The 17,249-nt window shown below is 40.9% G+C and overlaps 1 protein-coding gene and 3 non-coding genes across 5 annotated transcripts in view; all 4 read left to right on the forward strand.

The window, feature by feature from the left end:
* The window catches only part of ncapd2 (non-SMC condensin I complex, subunit D2), a 33,322-nt gene that overhangs the window by 1,822 nt on the left and 14,251 nt on the right, over positions 1-17,249 (forward strand). For both annotated transcript variants that reach the window (XM_049583569.1, XM_049583570.1), the window contains exons 2-22: positions 241-360; positions 466-541; positions 626-684; positions 1,207-1,382; positions 1,901-2,046; positions 2,629-2,756; positions 2,935-3,058; positions 3,177-3,324; positions 4,955-5,152; positions 5,239-5,373; positions 5,466-5,553; positions 7,487-7,691; positions 7,813-7,931; positions 9,243-9,443; positions 9,560-9,734; positions 10,024-10,108; positions 10,323-10,459; positions 13,951-14,083; positions 15,637-15,712; positions 15,807-16,022; positions 16,110-16,270. In XM_049583569.1, coding sequence (XP_049439526.1) covers positions 243-360; positions 466-541; positions 626-684; positions 1,207-1,382; positions 1,901-2,046; positions 2,629-2,756; positions 2,935-3,058; positions 3,177-3,324; positions 4,955-5,152; positions 5,239-5,373; positions 5,466-5,553; positions 7,487-7,691; positions 7,813-7,931; positions 9,243-9,443; positions 9,560-9,734; positions 10,024-10,108; positions 10,323-10,459; positions 13,951-14,083; positions 15,637-15,712; positions 15,807-16,022; positions 16,110-16,270 — 2,904 coding nt within the window. In that variant the 5' untranslated portion in view covers positions 241-242. The remainder of the gene's footprint in view (positions 1-240; positions 361-465; positions 542-625; positions 685-1,206; positions 1,383-1,900; positions 2,047-2,628; positions 2,757-2,934; positions 3,059-3,176; positions 3,325-4,954; positions 5,153-5,238; positions 5,374-5,465; positions 5,554-7,486; positions 7,692-7,812; positions 7,932-9,242; positions 9,444-9,559; positions 9,735-10,023; positions 10,109-10,322; positions 10,460-13,950; positions 14,084-15,636; positions 15,713-15,806; positions 16,023-16,109; positions 16,271-17,249) is intronic.
* LOC125893963 (small nucleolar RNA U85) lies at positions 1,466-1,800 on the forward strand. The gene has a single exon (XR_007449974.1). It is a non-coding gene; the product is annotated as a small nucleolar RNA U85 (small nucleolar RNA).
* Positions 4,137-4,463, forward strand: LOC125893962 (small nucleolar RNA U85). Its single transcript, XR_007449973.1, has one exon. It is a non-coding gene; the product is annotated as a small nucleolar RNA U85 (small nucleolar RNA).
* Positions 5,605-5,922, forward strand: LOC125893961 (small nucleolar RNA U85). The gene has a single exon (XR_007449972.1). It is a non-coding gene; the product is annotated as a small nucleolar RNA U85 (small nucleolar RNA).

Genomic DNA, 17,249 nt, shown 5'->3' on the forward strand with positions numbered 1-17,249 from the left:
CAACAGAAACATTTCTGCGACAAACTTAATCGTATTTTTCCAGACTTGTAAAACCAAACCGCTTCATTTTCTGTTTATTTGCAAACGGTACATATGGTTTTAAGACCGAAAGAGAGTGAACTAAAGAGACAAAGTCAGTCGACTAGCATTAGTTTGCAGGTCAGTGTTGAGTCCTGTGTACTGTAGTTTCCCAGCCAGCGTTGCTGTACACTAATGTAATGTGATTGTTTATTGATGCAGGGATGTCGTGGGACTTTTTTGTGCCCGTGTGCGTGGGTGACCTGGTGAAGACTGGGGGGATCAACCAGTATGTCGTTCAGGATGTGGTGCCCCCAAAACAGCTGCCACCTTATCTCAGTAGTAAGTAGTGAACTTGAATGAGTTCTGGAGTTGTTCTTTGTTCAGTATTTTCATTTCAGCTGGTGTGTTTGTGACCTAAATAATTTTTGTGTCCCCTTCTCACAGAATTCAAGTCAGCACTGAGGAGCCGAGGGCCTTTGTGTATATTGGAGCACTTTGACACAGGCTACAGCGTGCTACAGTAAGTATTGATCGCATATAGTTTGCTGTAGGTATTGTCTTTGAGAACTATGCATGTTCAAAACTAATTTCTTTACTTTTTTAGGCACTGCAACTCAGTGGAGCTGGGTGTGAAAGAGGATACCCTGGAGTTACTCATACAAGGTTAGACTTTTTTCTAATTTCTTTATCTTTAAATAGACATATGACCATAAACTGGACTTGCTTGCGTTTCTTGAAAACGTTTTGTCTTTCATCCAAGAAGCTTCTTCAGTTATAATGACTGTTACAGAGTTACAGGCTTAGTCCCTGTGTGGGTGTGAAACTTTGCAGAGTCGTAAGGGTCACATGTGAGCTTAGTTTCAGAGTCGTTAAGTTCACAATGTGAGTCAATGACCCACCTGGCTATCATTTGAGTCGTGAGGGTTGGGTGAGACCAGGGGTGAATAGGTGTGAAGTCATCTGGGAAGGGATCCCAAGACTGCATTGTAGATGGGTGATATGTGGTGTTGTAGGCCACCCCCTCTGTTTAACGATGGTCGTTCCAGTTTGAGCAAGTCCAGTTGCATACAGTATAGCACTTATGATTACCATGACCTGGATGACTGAGAATCTTCACCGAGATGTAGACATATGACCTTGATATGCTGGAGTTGATCACATATTATCTTTATTTTTCCCTTTCAGTGGTTAGTGGCCTGGCTGCTTCCCTGCCAGCACTTCTCACCTCCACCACCGTCTCTGCTGCAGAGCGCAAAGAGAAACTTAATGCTGTTAAAATGAGTGTCTACCTGCTCTGCAAACTCACAGAGACCTTTGAGAGTGACTCCTATAGGCAGAGCATTGTCACGGCACCTGGGAAGGTATGATCAATAGAGATATAGCAAAGAAATACATTGTTAATGGCTGTGTCAGTGACCAGTTCTGTGTTTAACCATTTTAAATGCCCGCATGATGATATCATGGCAAGTTTTATGATCCAGTCAGACCAAGAGATTATGGTCTCTAGCCTGCTGTTAGATGGGTAGTCTTGGTAGTGTGGTGGAGTTTTACTACACTGCTGTAAGGGCCCAACAACAGTCAACTTGTCACCTTCTTCAACCTCTGCCCCCCAAAGAGCAATGGGACAGGGCAGGAAGGAGATGTCAGATAATGTGTGAATGTATGTTTGTCCTTGTGTGTGTTCTTGTATGAATGTTTATGTATCAGCTGGCAAGAGGCTATAGTCTCAATAAAGTTGGTTTGGCATATATGAACTACAGTCTTTGGTAACCTGAGGGCATGTATTGTAGGATGTTAGCTTTATTGTCTTGTGTAGGACATTTTGAGTCGAGTCAAATCTATGAATTTTAATTTATCAGGTTTTGTCTTTCTTGCACAGGGTGGTAAAAAAGGCAAAGGTGGTGGAGAAGGACTGCTGCAGTGGGACTCTGAGAGAGAGAGCGTGCTGCAGGCCCTCGTCCAGCTCTTCCAACTGGATATCCGTTCCCTCTGGAGCCTCTCCCTAGTGGAGGAAGAGTTCATCAGGTACTCTGCTGACTGGGGAGCTCTTGGCAAGAGTACAGTATCAGACTTAGTTGTGTTAATTCAGTTAGTCTGTGTAATTTCCCGTTTTCTTCTCCCGATCTTTGAGAGTTTGTAGCCTTAATTGGGGCTTTTATGAAAATTATCTGTCTTCCCATAAATAATGTCAAACCAAACCTAACAAGATCAGATCGTATTGGAACTGTGTTTATTGCTTCATGTAATGTTTCCGTTTTGAACATTTCCTCACAGTCCTAGCTTTTTATGTTCAGCAGAAAGGATATGCAGTGATTGCTTCCTACAGAAGAGATTCATTTGTTTTCAGTTCTCATGTCAGTACCAGAAGTTCTTGATAGTTATGCTCATAACAAAAGATCACACATTTTAAAAAAATGTGGTTAGCTTTAAGAACCATCACAAACATATTGTCTGTACAGATCTGCAAATTTTTCTGATGAATACAGAACTTTGTGAATAGACTGTAGAATCTGATCTGAGCTTGCTTGAGTTGCTTTTCTCGCAGGTTTTCACCATACCACAACATGAACAAACTTAATTCTTTGCTCTGTCCCTTTCTTCTCTCAGCTGTGTGACCTGCTGCTGCTATAAACTGCTTGAGAACCCAACCATTGGCCATGTCAAGACCAAGCCCACCAGGGATTGTATAATACACCTACTGGGAGTGCTAATCAAGAAGTACAACCACCTCCTGGGTTAGTCTCACAGTTACACACTGAACCTGTGAGCAAGATTTATAACTGAGGGAGCATATCAACCCTGTCATTTTCAAGAACCTTGTGTATAAAGAGCAGAAAATAATATTACAAAACCTCCTGTTATTCAGCATACATTGTACATTTTGATTCTAGTGAAGACTCTAATTTTTTACAGGTGCAAGTGTGAAAGTGATCCAGCTGCTGCAACACTTCGAGCAGTTGTCATCTGTGTTCGCCCAAGCAGTGTCTGTGTGGAGCACAGAATATGGAGTCAGGGCGATCATAGGAGAAGTTATAAGGTCAGTTTCCAACAAAAGGTCCTTTTTGTGAATCTGTTCATGGAAATCTGATTCTTCAGCTGCAAATGATGATGTATGGGAGGATTTTCATGCTTTTTAATTTTTCCCATTCTTTCAGGGAGATTGGTCAAAGGTCAAGTGAGGAGCTTGCCAGAGAGGCGTCGGGGGTCAAAGCTTTCGCCGCCTTCATTGCAGAACTCGGTGCCCTGGTGCCTGAATCAATGATCCCCAACATAAGTGTGCTCATCACACACTTGGAAGGAGAGGTACTATATGCATACTTTAATGTGTTCATCCTGCTAACATGGAATTCCTAATTTGCAGCTCCTGAATAGGAACACTAGTGTCCTTAAAGCAGTAGAAACTTGCTGCAGAATTCATCTGGCATCAGACAGGTTTATGTGATGATTTAAAGGAGTAACCCTTAATATTAATGAGTCATCACTAAGGTGGCTGCTCATGCAAAGAATTAAGTCTCTACGAGAACATGCATACCGCTTGATTGAGTTGGGAGATTTCCTTTCTCCACAAATCACTGCTTTTTGTGCCCTTCAAGACTTTCTGTGTGGGGTTTTATGTAGTTTTGTCAGTGTGGGACACACTGCGCTGTCAGGTACATACATTTCAGTGAAGGCCCTGTCGTCCCGGGTTGTGCGGTAATGTCAGCACATATTAAAAAAAGATTGGGTAAAAGAGAAGAAGGGTTTTTTAATTGTATCGTGTATGTTTTCTGTGACGGGAGTGCTACAATGTCTTGTGCTTCACAGGATAGCAGACTATGTGTAGCAATAATTTCACACCTGACAGGAACATTACAGCACCCAATTAAATCTTAGACAGTCTCCAAGTGCACATTTACTATGCAGTGACTCTCAAAAGGAGCAAAAAGCGATGGCCCACACTCATGTATACATTTATTTTTTTATTTGGTCAGTAAGTTGTCTTGCCCAGGTGCAAGTTTTGCTATTATAATGTTGCAATGCATCACTCCTCATTTAGGACTTGATCAGTGTTACCTATGTGTTGTTGAAATCTACACACAGAGCTCAATTTTTTTCTCTTATTCTGTTCACACTCTGCCCAATGATGAGACCAAGGCGAATACGAGCTTACTGAATGAGAGTTGGGTTCCTCTTTGCCTTGACTGGCAGGTAATCTTGGCAGTGCAGAGGAGCTTTCCTGCTCTGCTGTAAGGGCCTGCCTACAGTGACTTGGCTCAACCCAAATTATTCGTCTAAAGTCACAGCAGAATAATTGCTGGGATGAAGCTGACAGTGTGTTTGTGTGTCTGTCTGTGTGGGTGTGGGTGGGTGTGTGTGTGTGTGTTGTGTAGGGGCAAGGAGCTCACCCAGCTCTCTTTGCTATTCGGTTAGCAATGAGTTGCTTCTTTGGTAATCTGAGGGCAGAGCTCAGAAAATTCTGAAGATTTGGCATGAAATGCCACAATACATCAGTCCTTATTAATTGGTCCATTATTGTGTTTGACACTAAAATATTATTTTAATGACAGAAGAACAGCAGTCTGTTGTACCAACTTTGCATACATTTCCTCTTAGTTAAGGTGAAGTTAAGGGATGGAGTCCTCACTAAACAATAAGTTGAAACTAGATTGTTTCATTGTAAAGCTGTGTCAGTGTTTTGTTGCACCACAAAGACGTAAGGTTCAATTTAGATCTCTTCGTGGTACACCCCTCAAGTGTAAGATTTAAGTTTTACCTTATGATTATGTTGAAACTGTTTCCGCTGGTGCAACCCGTACAATATAAGTAACGTGCAAACTCCAACCCAAATTAGAAATTCTTTTCAAACAATGCTGCATTTGAACTTACACAAAGCTGGTGCAACCTATTGCAGGATCAGATTCAGACTTACTCCCTCTGTCCTACTGTTTTCCAGAGTCACACAATGCGTGTTGCTGTCTGTGAGGTGCTGGGAGAGATCCTCGTGCGGGTCCTGTGTGGCGACGGGCTTGACGAGTCTGGGAAAGCTGACCGTGACCGCTTCTTTGACACAATGCAGGAACATCTGCATGACACACATTCCCATGTCAGGGCACGTGTGTTGCAGGTCTACACACGCATTGTCAACAGCAAAGTATGTTTTTACTCACTTCTATTGTATCTGTAAATGCATGTTATTAAACTCTCCCATGGTAATAACTACTATCTTTCTGTGTTTAGGCCCTGCCCCTGTGCAGGTACAGTGAGGTGATGGAGCTCGCTGTAGGGCGCCTGATGGACAAATCTATAAATGTGGTGAAGAGTGCCATTCAGCTGTTGGCAGCCTTCATCGCACACAACCCCTATAGCTGCAAGGTAACTGGAAGCAACATGATTTAGGCCCAGACTGGCAGACATTTTTTTTAAGAGTTAACAGTCTCACTGGACTATGTACTTGTTTCTTTCAGTTGAGCAGTGCAGATCTGAAGAAACCGCTGGAGAAAGAGACCGCTAAACTCAGAGAGATGAAAGAGAAGCTGGAGGGAAAAGCACCAGGTGAGATCGAATCCTGAGAAGTTTATTTTTCTTCCTGCTCAGTCACACTCTGCCCAATGATGAGACCAAGGCGAATACGAGCTTACTGAATGAGAGTTGGGTTCCTCTTTGCCTTGACTGGCAGGTAATCTTGGCAGTGCAGAGGAGCTTTCCTGCTCTGCTGTAAGGGCCTGCCTACAGTGATTTGGCTCAACCCAAATTATTTCTTTAAAGTTATAGTGAAGTAATCAGGGGATGAAGCTGACAATGTGTGAGACTGTGTGTGTGGTTGTATGTGCATTTGTGTGTTTGTGTAAGAGGCAAGGAGCACACCCAGCTTTCGTTGCTGTTCAGTCAGCAATGAGTTGCTTCTTTGGTAATCTGAGGGCAGAGTTTAGAGACTCATCTGAACTCAGCAGACCTGGTCTGTCCCCTTATTTAGTTGTCTGAAATTGCACTCAAATTTCAGCCAGACCAAACAGTTAGTAAGATTTTCCTGTTTTATTAAGTGCCAGGAGTTCATTTATTTAAGTTGAAAGAGTTTTAGTCAGAAGTAATACTGTTCACAGGGTACCAAAGTTATGTAGTTTTAGATGTGAGCAAAAAAGATGCAAAAAAAAAAAAAGGTGGTTCAACAGTACCTTTATAAACGTGGTTGCCAGCCTGGCCCCCAGGCATCAGCTTTTGGTTGCCAAAACTGAAAACATGGTTGCCAATTTAGTCACCCTATATTTTGAGTAATTAAGGTACTATGCAGTTACACTTGAGCTTGACAATGACACTGTGACATTAAAGAATGTTTAAAAGCTGTATTACAGTAACGGAATAACATTTTTTTGCCGTTTGCTGTGCAGCAGATGAAGTAAGGATGTAGAGGCTCCTCATTTTCAGAACACAGTGTTGAAAGGTTTTATGAGAATGGCCCAGTTGAAATCATTAGTCTTGCTAATCGCTGTGGTCATTGGCTCATCAGTGGTACAGTGGGTGTGCTGGCTTTGGCTTGTCAGTGGGTGTGCAGCCTCTACCTTATTATGCCATTTAGGTACCCGCTCATGTTGCTTCCAGCTCCATTGTTTGTCGAGCCCTGTTGTTCCGAAGGATCTTCTGTGTTAAACTAGTAAACTTGTCACTTATCAAGGTGTATGTTGTGCTTGCAATGCAGTATAATTTACATCCATTTCGAAGATGCTGGGACACTTCTCCTCCTAAGAATTCACAAATCTCGGTTTTGTTTTTCATTTAGGTTTATTTGTTTCTTTGTAAGTTTAACCAATTTGCTCATTCGTTTTTGATGCAGACGGGGTTAGTCGAAGTTTTCTCCCCAGTCAAAGCCTCGGCCTCTAAAAGAGATGCCTGTGCACACACAAGTAAATGCATCAATGACATGCAGCATTTATGAATCCAGTTACGACCTTAATAGCAATATTCAATTATAACTAATGCAACAAATACAAAACAAGTATTTATTTTGGGGTGTACTTTTTGCTGTCCCTGTTCTTATAAGTGGAAAAAGTGGCAGCCCCTGGCAACCAGTATTGTCGAGCCCTGAAATGTCAGTATTGTAATTTCCAACATCACTTGAATGGAGCAGTAATTCTGTCATTTTAGCATTAGTGCTATGATTTTGTTTCTCCACAAATTGATGACTGGACCACCGCTCCCGTTTTAATGCATTTTGCAGTTATTAGCTTTAAAAAAAAAACAACAAAACACAATCTCGTGTATCTAATGTCAGAGAATACTGTGGCACACCAGGAAAACAAACATGGTCAAATGGTGGTACAACATTGCCATATAGATATTTAACCCCGTCAACAATTACTATTGTCTTGGTAATTTATTTATTTTGAATTATTTTTGTTCCTACTCATGCTCTTTGCAACTCAACTCTAACCAAAATCATCCTTATTGAATCTGAATTTTTTTTTCCCCCTTTCCCTCTGCCTCTCTGCAGTGGCGGTGATTAAAGCATCTGAGCTGTGGGCAGCTATGGAGCCTGAGCTGCTCGTCACTGTCAGGACCGAGCTGGAGCCCACAAGTGAAGCGGAGAGGGAGCAGGAGGAGGACGATGAAGGGGATGTGGAGGAAGACAAGGAGGCAGAAGACGACAGGACAACTGCGGTGAAGGTTGCTCAGTACCTGCGTGTCAACAAATACAGGTAATGCTAATCACCAGTGCTGGCCCAATGTGTCACTACCTGAAGGATTTTTTTCCCTCTCACCCTGTCAATTAGCCAAAAATTTGATATGTGGAATTTATTTTGTTTTCCCCCTCTGCAGGAATGCCGTACGTCTTTGTATAAGAGCCCACAGCTGCTTCCCTGAATCTGAGATGTTTGCTTCTCTGTCCACTCTCAATGCTGAGACTTTAATGGACACGCTGGCTCTGATTTTCAAAGGTAAAGCCTGCGCTCGGCCCACCCAACATGTTTCTCTCCAGAGGCACTCATCAAAAGGGCTCTCCAGTGTGAATACTAATGGAAGCAAGATTGAATCTATTTAACATTCAGGCCTTTGCATTTCCTCTTGATTGGACCGCATTCATTTCACATTATTTTTCAGTGTCAGTTCATTAAAACTGATGCGTATTTAATATGTGACTTTACAAGAGTGTGAGTAGAGGATATATTTAAGAGCATAGAACACTGCACTTCTCAATCAGCCATCTCATTTGACCTCCACCAATGCATACTGCTGCAGTTTTACAGTTATGCTAGATGCACATGTTGAGTTGCTACCAAGTGTAATCAATACATGAAAGAAATCAACTTGTTTCAATTCAGTTGAAGAACAAGACATGAGATTTTAGCCCTTGTATTATGACTGTTTTTGGCATCACAGCTGCATCGATTTGTAAATTAATCCAGTAGTTGATCAAAAGAAAATTAAGTACCAAAAATTTCTTAATTTAATTTTATTATCATGTATTTATTTATTAATATATTTAATTTTTTTTAAATTCATTTTCTAAACAAAAATGTCAAACATTTGCTGGTCCCAGCTTCTTTAATGTGAGAAATCACTGCTTTTCTTTGTCATCATTTATGATTGTAAATGAGGATTCTTCAGGTTATAGACTGATAGTTGGACAAAAGAAGCAATTAGAAGATGTCACTTTTGGCTCTGGGAAATTGTGATGAGCATTTTTCACTTTTTTTTTTTTTATTTTATAGACAAAGGTTTACTGTGAAAGTGATCTGCAGATTAATCGATAATGAAAATTATCATTAGTTGTAGCCCTATTAGCATCTGCCAGTTCAGGCGGGGACAGCCATAAATTGCAGTCTAAATTGCAGTCTTAATTGTTTACATTACCCAGAGCCAATTTCATCATGGGGACAAAGGCTGCTGAAGACTAGACAACAACAAGTGTATTTCTTCTTTCTTGTTAATTGTATATGCACTATACCCTGTAATACTGGCAGATGGCAAAAAAAAGAGTATGTGAAGGTAATCAGAATTGGACAGCTTATTCCTTAATATGCTGCTAATGTAAATGTAACAGTTCTGAAGCTGCCTTACATGCACTAAAAGCCTCATGGCAAAGAACAGATTAAATTTAAGTACAGTACAGCAGCTGCAGGAAGTGTTGAGTAATTGAGCACCTATGGAAAAATTATTTATTGGTCTAATTCTTATGTGATTGCTTTAAATATATACGTATATTCCAATTGACTTTACATCATAAGGCCCTTGATGTTTTTCCTCAGGTTCTGACGAGGACACCGCTGAGCTCAGTCAGAACTTGCCACCAACCCCACAGAAAGAGCCAGAAAAAGAGGGGGAGGATGCGGAGCTGAAGAAGCAGGAGATGTTGGTGCAGTACCTGAGAGACACGGAGACCTTCGCCTTACAAGTGGAGAGAGCCATCTCTGTCATTAACACCATGCTCTACTGGAAAACCACTTCAGGTAGAAGGCAATATTCACCAGAGTGCAAACCATGTTCTAACTTGTACATTTTAGTGAAATACATGCATTCTCCCAGTAAAGAAACATTCTCACATTTGACAAATGTTTGGTTTTAGTGGTCCAGGAGGCTGTGCAGTTTTGTGTGACGGTTTGTGAGTTCAGCGTCGCCAACTCTGTGAGTGGGGTGAGGAAGATGTTGCCATTGGTTTGGTCAACTGACGCTGCCATTAAAGATGCTGTCGTTCAGGCCTACAGACGCCTGTATCTGAACCCTCAGGGAGACACCATCAAGTCCGTAAAACTGCCTCACACATGCATGACAATATGCCTTAACATTAACAATTTAATATAAATTCTGCTGATAATACAGTTATTTTTATATAAGTTTGACTATTAGGATTCTGATTTAATCAGTTCCTGAAATCTCTTGAGGATTGCAGTAATGCTAGGACACCTAATTTTCTGGATAACATTTATAACTATAGCGAAAAACATGCCTTGAAATGAAAAACACTAAAAACACTTGAAAAGATATTTTTCTGTGTTGTCGTCTTAAAGTAACAGTCTCATCTGTCTTTAGGATGAAAGCCCAAACTCTGGTTGACAGTCTGTCAGAGCTGATGGTGGATGCATCTCTGGGAACAATCCAGTGTCTCGAGGAAATAGTGAGTAACTCCATTACTTTTATGTGGATCTTTTCTGTGTATGATGGTCATTTATAGTAACACACAACTATGCAGAAGTTTGAGTGATAGGTTTACCAGTACACTGTATGTTTTCTTGACTTGATGTCTACTGTATTATTGGATTTTATATATCTTGTGATAAATCATACAGGGAGTTGTAACCATCTAACCATGTTTCTGGTGGTTTCTGTAGGTGCAGGAGTTCTTTGGCAGTGGCAGCAATCTCCAGTCCACTGTAGTGCAGGTCTTGTGGGAGAGGTTTACCGGAAAACGGGAAACTTCTGGCTTACACAGACGAGCTGCAGTGTTACTGCTGGGCATGGCTGCACGGTAAGACATTAACCACTTTCAGTGTCAAACAAACTTCAATACCATGATGAGGAAAAGGGGTCATCGAAGGTGTTTTTTGTTGTTTTTTTTTAAATGAGTTTTTAAACTTCTCTTGCCTCTAACTGGTTCATAATTTTGGTTTGGAAAAAAAAGTCACTCTGCAATGACTCAGCTCCTGCTACACTTGGAGGTTGTCTATCATATTGACAAACAGTGCTGTAAAAATGTCATAATTTATTATTACTTGTCATTTTAATTTTAATTTCATAAACCTGTCCTTGGGAAAAAAAGTGGAAAAGCATCATTCCTGTGTGCTCCAGTAGCACCACTACACTACACCCCTGTTTACAAGGCCATGGAGAGGAAAGATGAATAGATACACTTGCCGTGCAGAAACTTTGGACATCAGCTGCCGTGACAATTTGCAATAGTGTGCAGCGATATAGCCTACCAGCAAGACAACAAGGTTATGCACTTGAGACCAGACGAGACAATAGCTAATAAATTGGCATATACCACTATCTGGACAGGGGTGGGAATTACCCTGAGTTACAGTAGATCACCTTCAGTGTTCTAATCTGTCAGAATGACACACACCTTCAATCTCTAATGAATCAGTCTTTGATGAAAAATATTTTGTTAAGGTGACCTCTGCTGACTCTTATGTGGAGCAGTGGTTCCCAACTGGTCCCAGCCATGGGGTCCAGATTGCTCCTTAGTCTTTAGTTCAAGGCCTGCACAGTTAAATACATTAGGTGTCGCACGTTTAGCCATATAGTCAAGCTAGTTTGCTGTTTCAGTCTAGTGGCTGTCCATTAGTCACTCACTCTACAGCAGAAAATGGCACACAATGACCGAAAATTCACTGCACTTAAAAATAAAGGGTTTTTTTTGGTTGTTGTTGTTGTTGTTGTTGTTTTTGTTTTGTTTTTGTTGTTTTTTTTTTTTTCAAACTTGACACGTTTGCAAGTCGCTTGCGGCCCATTCAGAATGGACCTTGACTCACTTTTGGACCACGACCCACCAGTTGGGACCCACTCTTGTAGAGTGACCATCCAGGTCTGAAAAGTACAGCCATTGCAGAAGTGCCTTAAACCTGCATTATTTCTAATGGCCAGCAGGGGGCAACTCTACTGGTTGCAAAAGGAAATACTATTGTATACAAGACTATGAGAAAATGACCCCACTTCTCAATTAATTTATTACCTCAATAAGTTTATGGTCTCAATCTCCAGTTTTAAGTCTTCTCCAATACTACATGATGTTCATTCTGTAATTAAAGGTCCCATTTAGAGTAAAATAAACGATAAAGCAGATTACGGGGTGGCTACCTTGCGATTGACACGTTGTTACTGCAGCAGTGTTCTCACTTGCTCAGTCAGATTCATCCCTCACTCCTCCACAGCTTCATCCTTTTGTCCAAGTATGGTCACTTCTGGCTCCAAAATTCCAGGATGGCAAAGACCAAAATGTCAGACTTGGGGCTTTAAAAAGGTCGTCCACAAAACCAATGGGTGACATCACAGTGGCTGCATCTACTTCTTTTTATACAGTCTATGACAGTGACATAAGGAGTAGTTTGACAAGTGGTCAAAGTGCATGCTTGCATTTGTTTAATGTTTTTTAAGACAACGTAAAATCCAGTCAGTTGTAGTGTACTCATCAAATGATTCAGCCTGTTATTTTGATCAGTATTATAATAACAGATCAATCCCAATGCAGCTCGTGTTTATTCATTTTCTCACTGTGTCCACGCTGTGATCTGATCTCATTTTGCACCCACTGTACAGTGCAGTAGAGTAGGTGGGAATGTCAGTCAAAACAAATATGGCAAGTGTAGGATTAGACATGATGCTCTGCAGCCTGTATTTATTATCTAATTTTGTAGAAGGCAACAAAACAACTGTTGCTGTTACAGTTGCATGTGCTTTGCATCCTTATGACTTGTCTACTATGGATGAGGGAGAGGTGTGTTGACTGATGAGAGCAGTACTGAGCAGTCCTTTCTCATGACATGTTAATTGCTTTTACATATGGGTGATGGTAAAATCTGATTATATTTCCATTATAATTTGTGCTGCATGGGTATGAAAATACATTGCTTCTTAAAGAAACAGTGTTACTCTATTGAGTCTGTTTACACAGCTGAACTGAGAGGGAATAAACTCAGTTTAAGTTTGCACTCACTTGCTCATATGTTCGGTCAAGTGGAAATTGCAGTAATCCCAATTATGTGGAAGTTGCAGTCACGTGGCATCTAAAAGTAAATGATTATGAATCAACATTTTTACTATTAATAGTTACTCTCAGACTAAGGAAATTTAAATTCAGTGATAGTTTTATGACTCGGACTCGCTCTCACCTAATGTCAGTCAGCAGCAGTCCAGCACTACTGAGACTGGGACCGTTTGACCACATGTGCTACTGTCCAGTGTCTGGAATGGTTTCAAAACTTGACCCCCAAACAATCGAGTTCCAGATACGCTAAAGGAAACTGGAACAAACCTACAACAAGCTTGGCAAATCACCAGTCGGCAAAAAAGTTCAACTTATGTCCTTGTTTCTCCCCAGCCCACTCAAAGCTTCAACTACTTGCGGATATTTCCACTGAAGCTACACTGTCTAAAAAAATGATATTTGGGACAGACCTAAAAGAGATTTTGATGATTCTGATTAACTATTACTAATTGCCAATGAAAGAAGTAACAGCTGAGATAATCTTGGCAAAATCGTACAGCTGCAACCCTTCTTTAATCCGGTTTACACCTGTATGAAAATGCTGTTCGTATCTGGATCGAAAAAGGCTCAAGTCGAATCTGTGTGCGCTCAGAATAAACCTCCGTGCTGTGTATTAAAGGGCTCTGTGTCATCCAAAGGCAGAAAAAAATCATTGTTATAGTTTTGTGGCTAGTTGAGTTGACTAAACAGTTTTTCCAAAAAATTATGTAAAATCTGCGATATTACTCACTGCATAGAGGCGCTTCCTTTTACATTTTGGTCCTGCCTCAGCTACTTGACATTCAGCAAATCCTCTCATTAGTCAGAACACAGGCTCAGCCTCGGCTCCTCTTCATTGTAATCGAAGTCACGACTATATTACTAGGCTCCTTGCCAGTGCATTTCACTGAATATAGATATATTTTTTTTTAGTGTTCCCCCTCAATCTACCTCAAAGACTGCCACTGCTGTAGGGAAGAGCAAGCGAGTTAAGAGACTATCTGCAGTCCACCCACACTGCTGCCTCTCTTCATCCAGCCGGCAGCATTCATAACCTATTAAATCTTATGTGCTTCTCCTAACCCGTCCTCCTACACGCATTATCTGGGCAGCAGCCTAGCTCTGGCAAGGCCAGCACACAACAGTTGGGGTGATGTAGGTCAGAGATGTTATTACCTCACTTTGCATAATCACATGAACATTTGGGAATATAAAATCTATACTTGATGCGTCTTTGTAAAAATGTCTGTTTTGTGTTTGTTTGAATCCAACAGGGCAGAGAGGGAGGTGGTACTCAGTAATCTGGATACTCTTTGTTCCGTGGCTCTGGGGGAAAAAGTGACTGAAGACTTTCTTCTGGCAAGAGACACCGTTATCACCATCTGCAGCATCACAGACCACGTCAGGGTAAGAAGACATAAAGCATGATTGACTTTGGAGCAGCTCTTGATGACCAGAGGGCCACGTTGACTTGAGTCTGTTAATTGAGTCAGCAGGCCAAAAATCTTATCTATAAGTAGAGTTTTAAGTGAAATGTTCAAGCCCTCTTTAATGGCTTTAAAGCATACTCAACACTCACAGTTTCATACTTGATGTATTACCCAAATTTATTTGAATTGCTCATAAACAGAATTTCAAGCCAATGAAGTATTTCAGAAGTCCTCTACAAAAACTGACATATTTCAGTTTGGGGTTTCCAATAACCCCAGCTGTAAACATGATTACATACAATGGATTTTCATATGCCTTTTGTCTGTGCAGTGTTGCTAATCTCAAATCCCTGTGACATCTGTTTTGATTTTTGTCATTGGAGTGTTAGAGGTCTAAAGGCCCTGACACACCAAACTGTTGGCCAATGGTCAATGTCGGGCCATTGGTGAGCATCTGTTGCCCTAGATTTTGAGTGTATCTCACACCACTGCCACTAGTCAGCCTTTGTCTACTATTCTTTGGCCAGTCCAGCATGTTGAGTTGGAGCCAGTGTAGTCCATCGGTGAGCGAAATCCCTCTGACTGGCGGTTCAGCTCAGTGTGCAAGAAGAGAAATGGAAATGAGAAAAGCAAGCAAACAAACAACTACTTTTTTTTTTTTTTTTTTTTTTCTCTGGCACACTGTAAATATCCTTTGTTCCTACAACATCAGGTTGTGTTGATAATGTCCTTGACTAGTGTCTTGAATCCGTCCTGTCAGTCTTCTGGTTTCCCATTTGTAATGACAAATACAGACTATAGCCCATGTTATTATAGTTTGGCTATGAAGGGAGAACAAATAAGTTTCGGTTCAGCTTTATATAATGAAGTTTTAGTTCAAATGCATGTGTAATGCATATTCCTTTAATGGGGAGTTGGACCTCTCTCTGGTCAAACTGTAAGTAATGACTTTATGGCAAGAAAGGGAATATTTATTTATTTATGCATATCCCATATCAAATATAAAACAATGAATATTTCCCTATTTTGTGTATTAGATATGCAAGTTTGTTCAGTTTGTGGCGAGGGGGAGGGTAACCACTTAAATATCTTAGACAAAAAAAGGAAAAAAAAGGTTTTTGCCACTATTTGTATACACACATCAGTGGTGTCTACTTCCTACACAACAGGGAGATGAAGCCAGTGTCAACAAACCACAAGCCAAGGGTTACATAAAATATTTTTACTGTGTTAAGGAAGGTTTCCTAGAGTTGAAAATGATTAACCAATTAATATCAAATAGCCCACATGTTCACACTCACTGTCAGCTGTTGGAAATATTCAGCCTATATATATGTTGGCAAAACAAACAGCTGTCAAACTCCTTATTTCCAGCTACATTTATCTCACATTAGGTTTGTGTTTATTGCATTATTATTGTTTATTTATACCCTTTGGGGCATGAAGAACTGTCTTGTGGTAGATATTTTCCCTATAAACATTTAGAGGAATAACATGTATTAATTTAATGCACTGCATTATTTCCACCAGCAATCTAAAGGTGCTCCATTCAGACTGCCCCAAGACCATCAGCTCTTCACCTGCCTCACACAGGCCATCGCTGAAGGTAAATGCAGACAAAGGCACCCTTATTATTATATTATGTTTGTCTTAGCCTTCACCACTCTTAGTTTCGCCGTCTGACTGCTCTCTGTCTCCAGGTGTGGTGATGGAAGACCCGTACTGGCAGAGCTTCATGGAACAGTCCGTCCGTCTCATCTACTTCCTGGCTGAATCTCCTGACCAGCTGTGCTCCCGGCTGCTCCAGCGCAGCGCTCGCCTCTTATCAGATCAGATTGCAGAAGGTGGCGACCTCAACAGGGACGCTGGCCAAATGCAAGATGGATCTCAAGAGTCCAGTGAGCAAGGTGAACAAGGTGAGTCCCTGTTGTTTCACTGTGTACACTGACACAGTGTAACCTGTCCAGCATGCTCTTAATCACATGTGTCTTCCTCTCCTGCAGTGAACTGTATGTGTCTGGCCCAGCTGTTGGCTCTGTGTGGCTGCGTGGCTTTCTGGCAGGTGTCTCACCTTGAGCGCAGTGTGAGCGCTGAGCTGCGGAGGAGGAGAGGAGAGAACGAGGAGAGGGAGGAGAAGGAAAAGGGCCCATCCAGCAAAGCTAAGGTAATGAGGCTGTATATAACACTTAACCTGAATACAACACCTGTACATGCTGTGTACAAAAACAATCAAGAACTATGCCCTGAACAAGAGGAGATGAAATTGTGATTGTTCACAAATTCATTTCAGGTTTTTATTTTTCAGTCTAGTGTATGTTGATCCATGTGAATTTGGATTTGATCAATTCTGAAAATAACTATTTGACTGTCACCTGAAGAACAGCATCCAGCGTGGAGCCAAAACTAGTAGTTAATTATGTAATTGAACAACACTTAATTGATTAACTGTTTGAGTCAGTTTCTAGCAAAAATGCCCAAATATCTGATGTTTCAGCCTACAGGGATTTGCTGCTCCTCTGTATGATTGTTGATAAAGTCTTTGGTTTTAGACTGTTGGTTGGACAAAAACAATTTGAATATGTCGCCCTAGGCTCTGCAGAATTTTGATGGCTGCTTTTTACTATTTAATGGCATTTATAGACAAAACAATGTGTTAATTAAGAAAATAATCACCAGTTGCAGCCCTGTTTCTGTTCATACTATAGTTACTGCAGTTAGGGGTTTTTTTGTACCTCTGCAGATACTTTAGTGTTTCGTTGAAGCCACAACAGCCCCCTGTGTAGTGAAAATTGTTTTGACAATCAGACTGAGTCTCAGCAGGACAGCTTGACGAGTTGAGTGATGGCTCATAATTGTTCAGCCCATCAGGGAACAGGAAGATTAATGTCTCCTTAATTAGCACTAGAAGTTTTTCATTTTTGTTAATTATTTAAATTTATTTCACATTTTTCTCTGAGAATAACGGGAGAGACAAAGAGGCATAGAACCTGTAATGTCACTACCTCATTGTATAACCTGCCAGGACGAGAGATTGTTAGTGATTATACATGCAAAATACCACAGGAATGACTTGAAAAGACTTTCCATGGATGTTTTAATAACCTTTTCTCTCTCTTGTGAAAACATGTCACCATTAATCTTTT

Source organism: Epinephelus fuscoguttatus, linkage group LG8, assembly GCF_011397635.1.
Source record: "Epinephelus fuscoguttatus linkage group LG8, E.fuscoguttatus.final_Chr_v1".
In the NCBI taxonomy this organism is placed as follows: Eukaryota; Metazoa; Chordata; class Actinopteri; order Perciformes; family Serranidae; genus Epinephelus; species Epinephelus fuscoguttatus.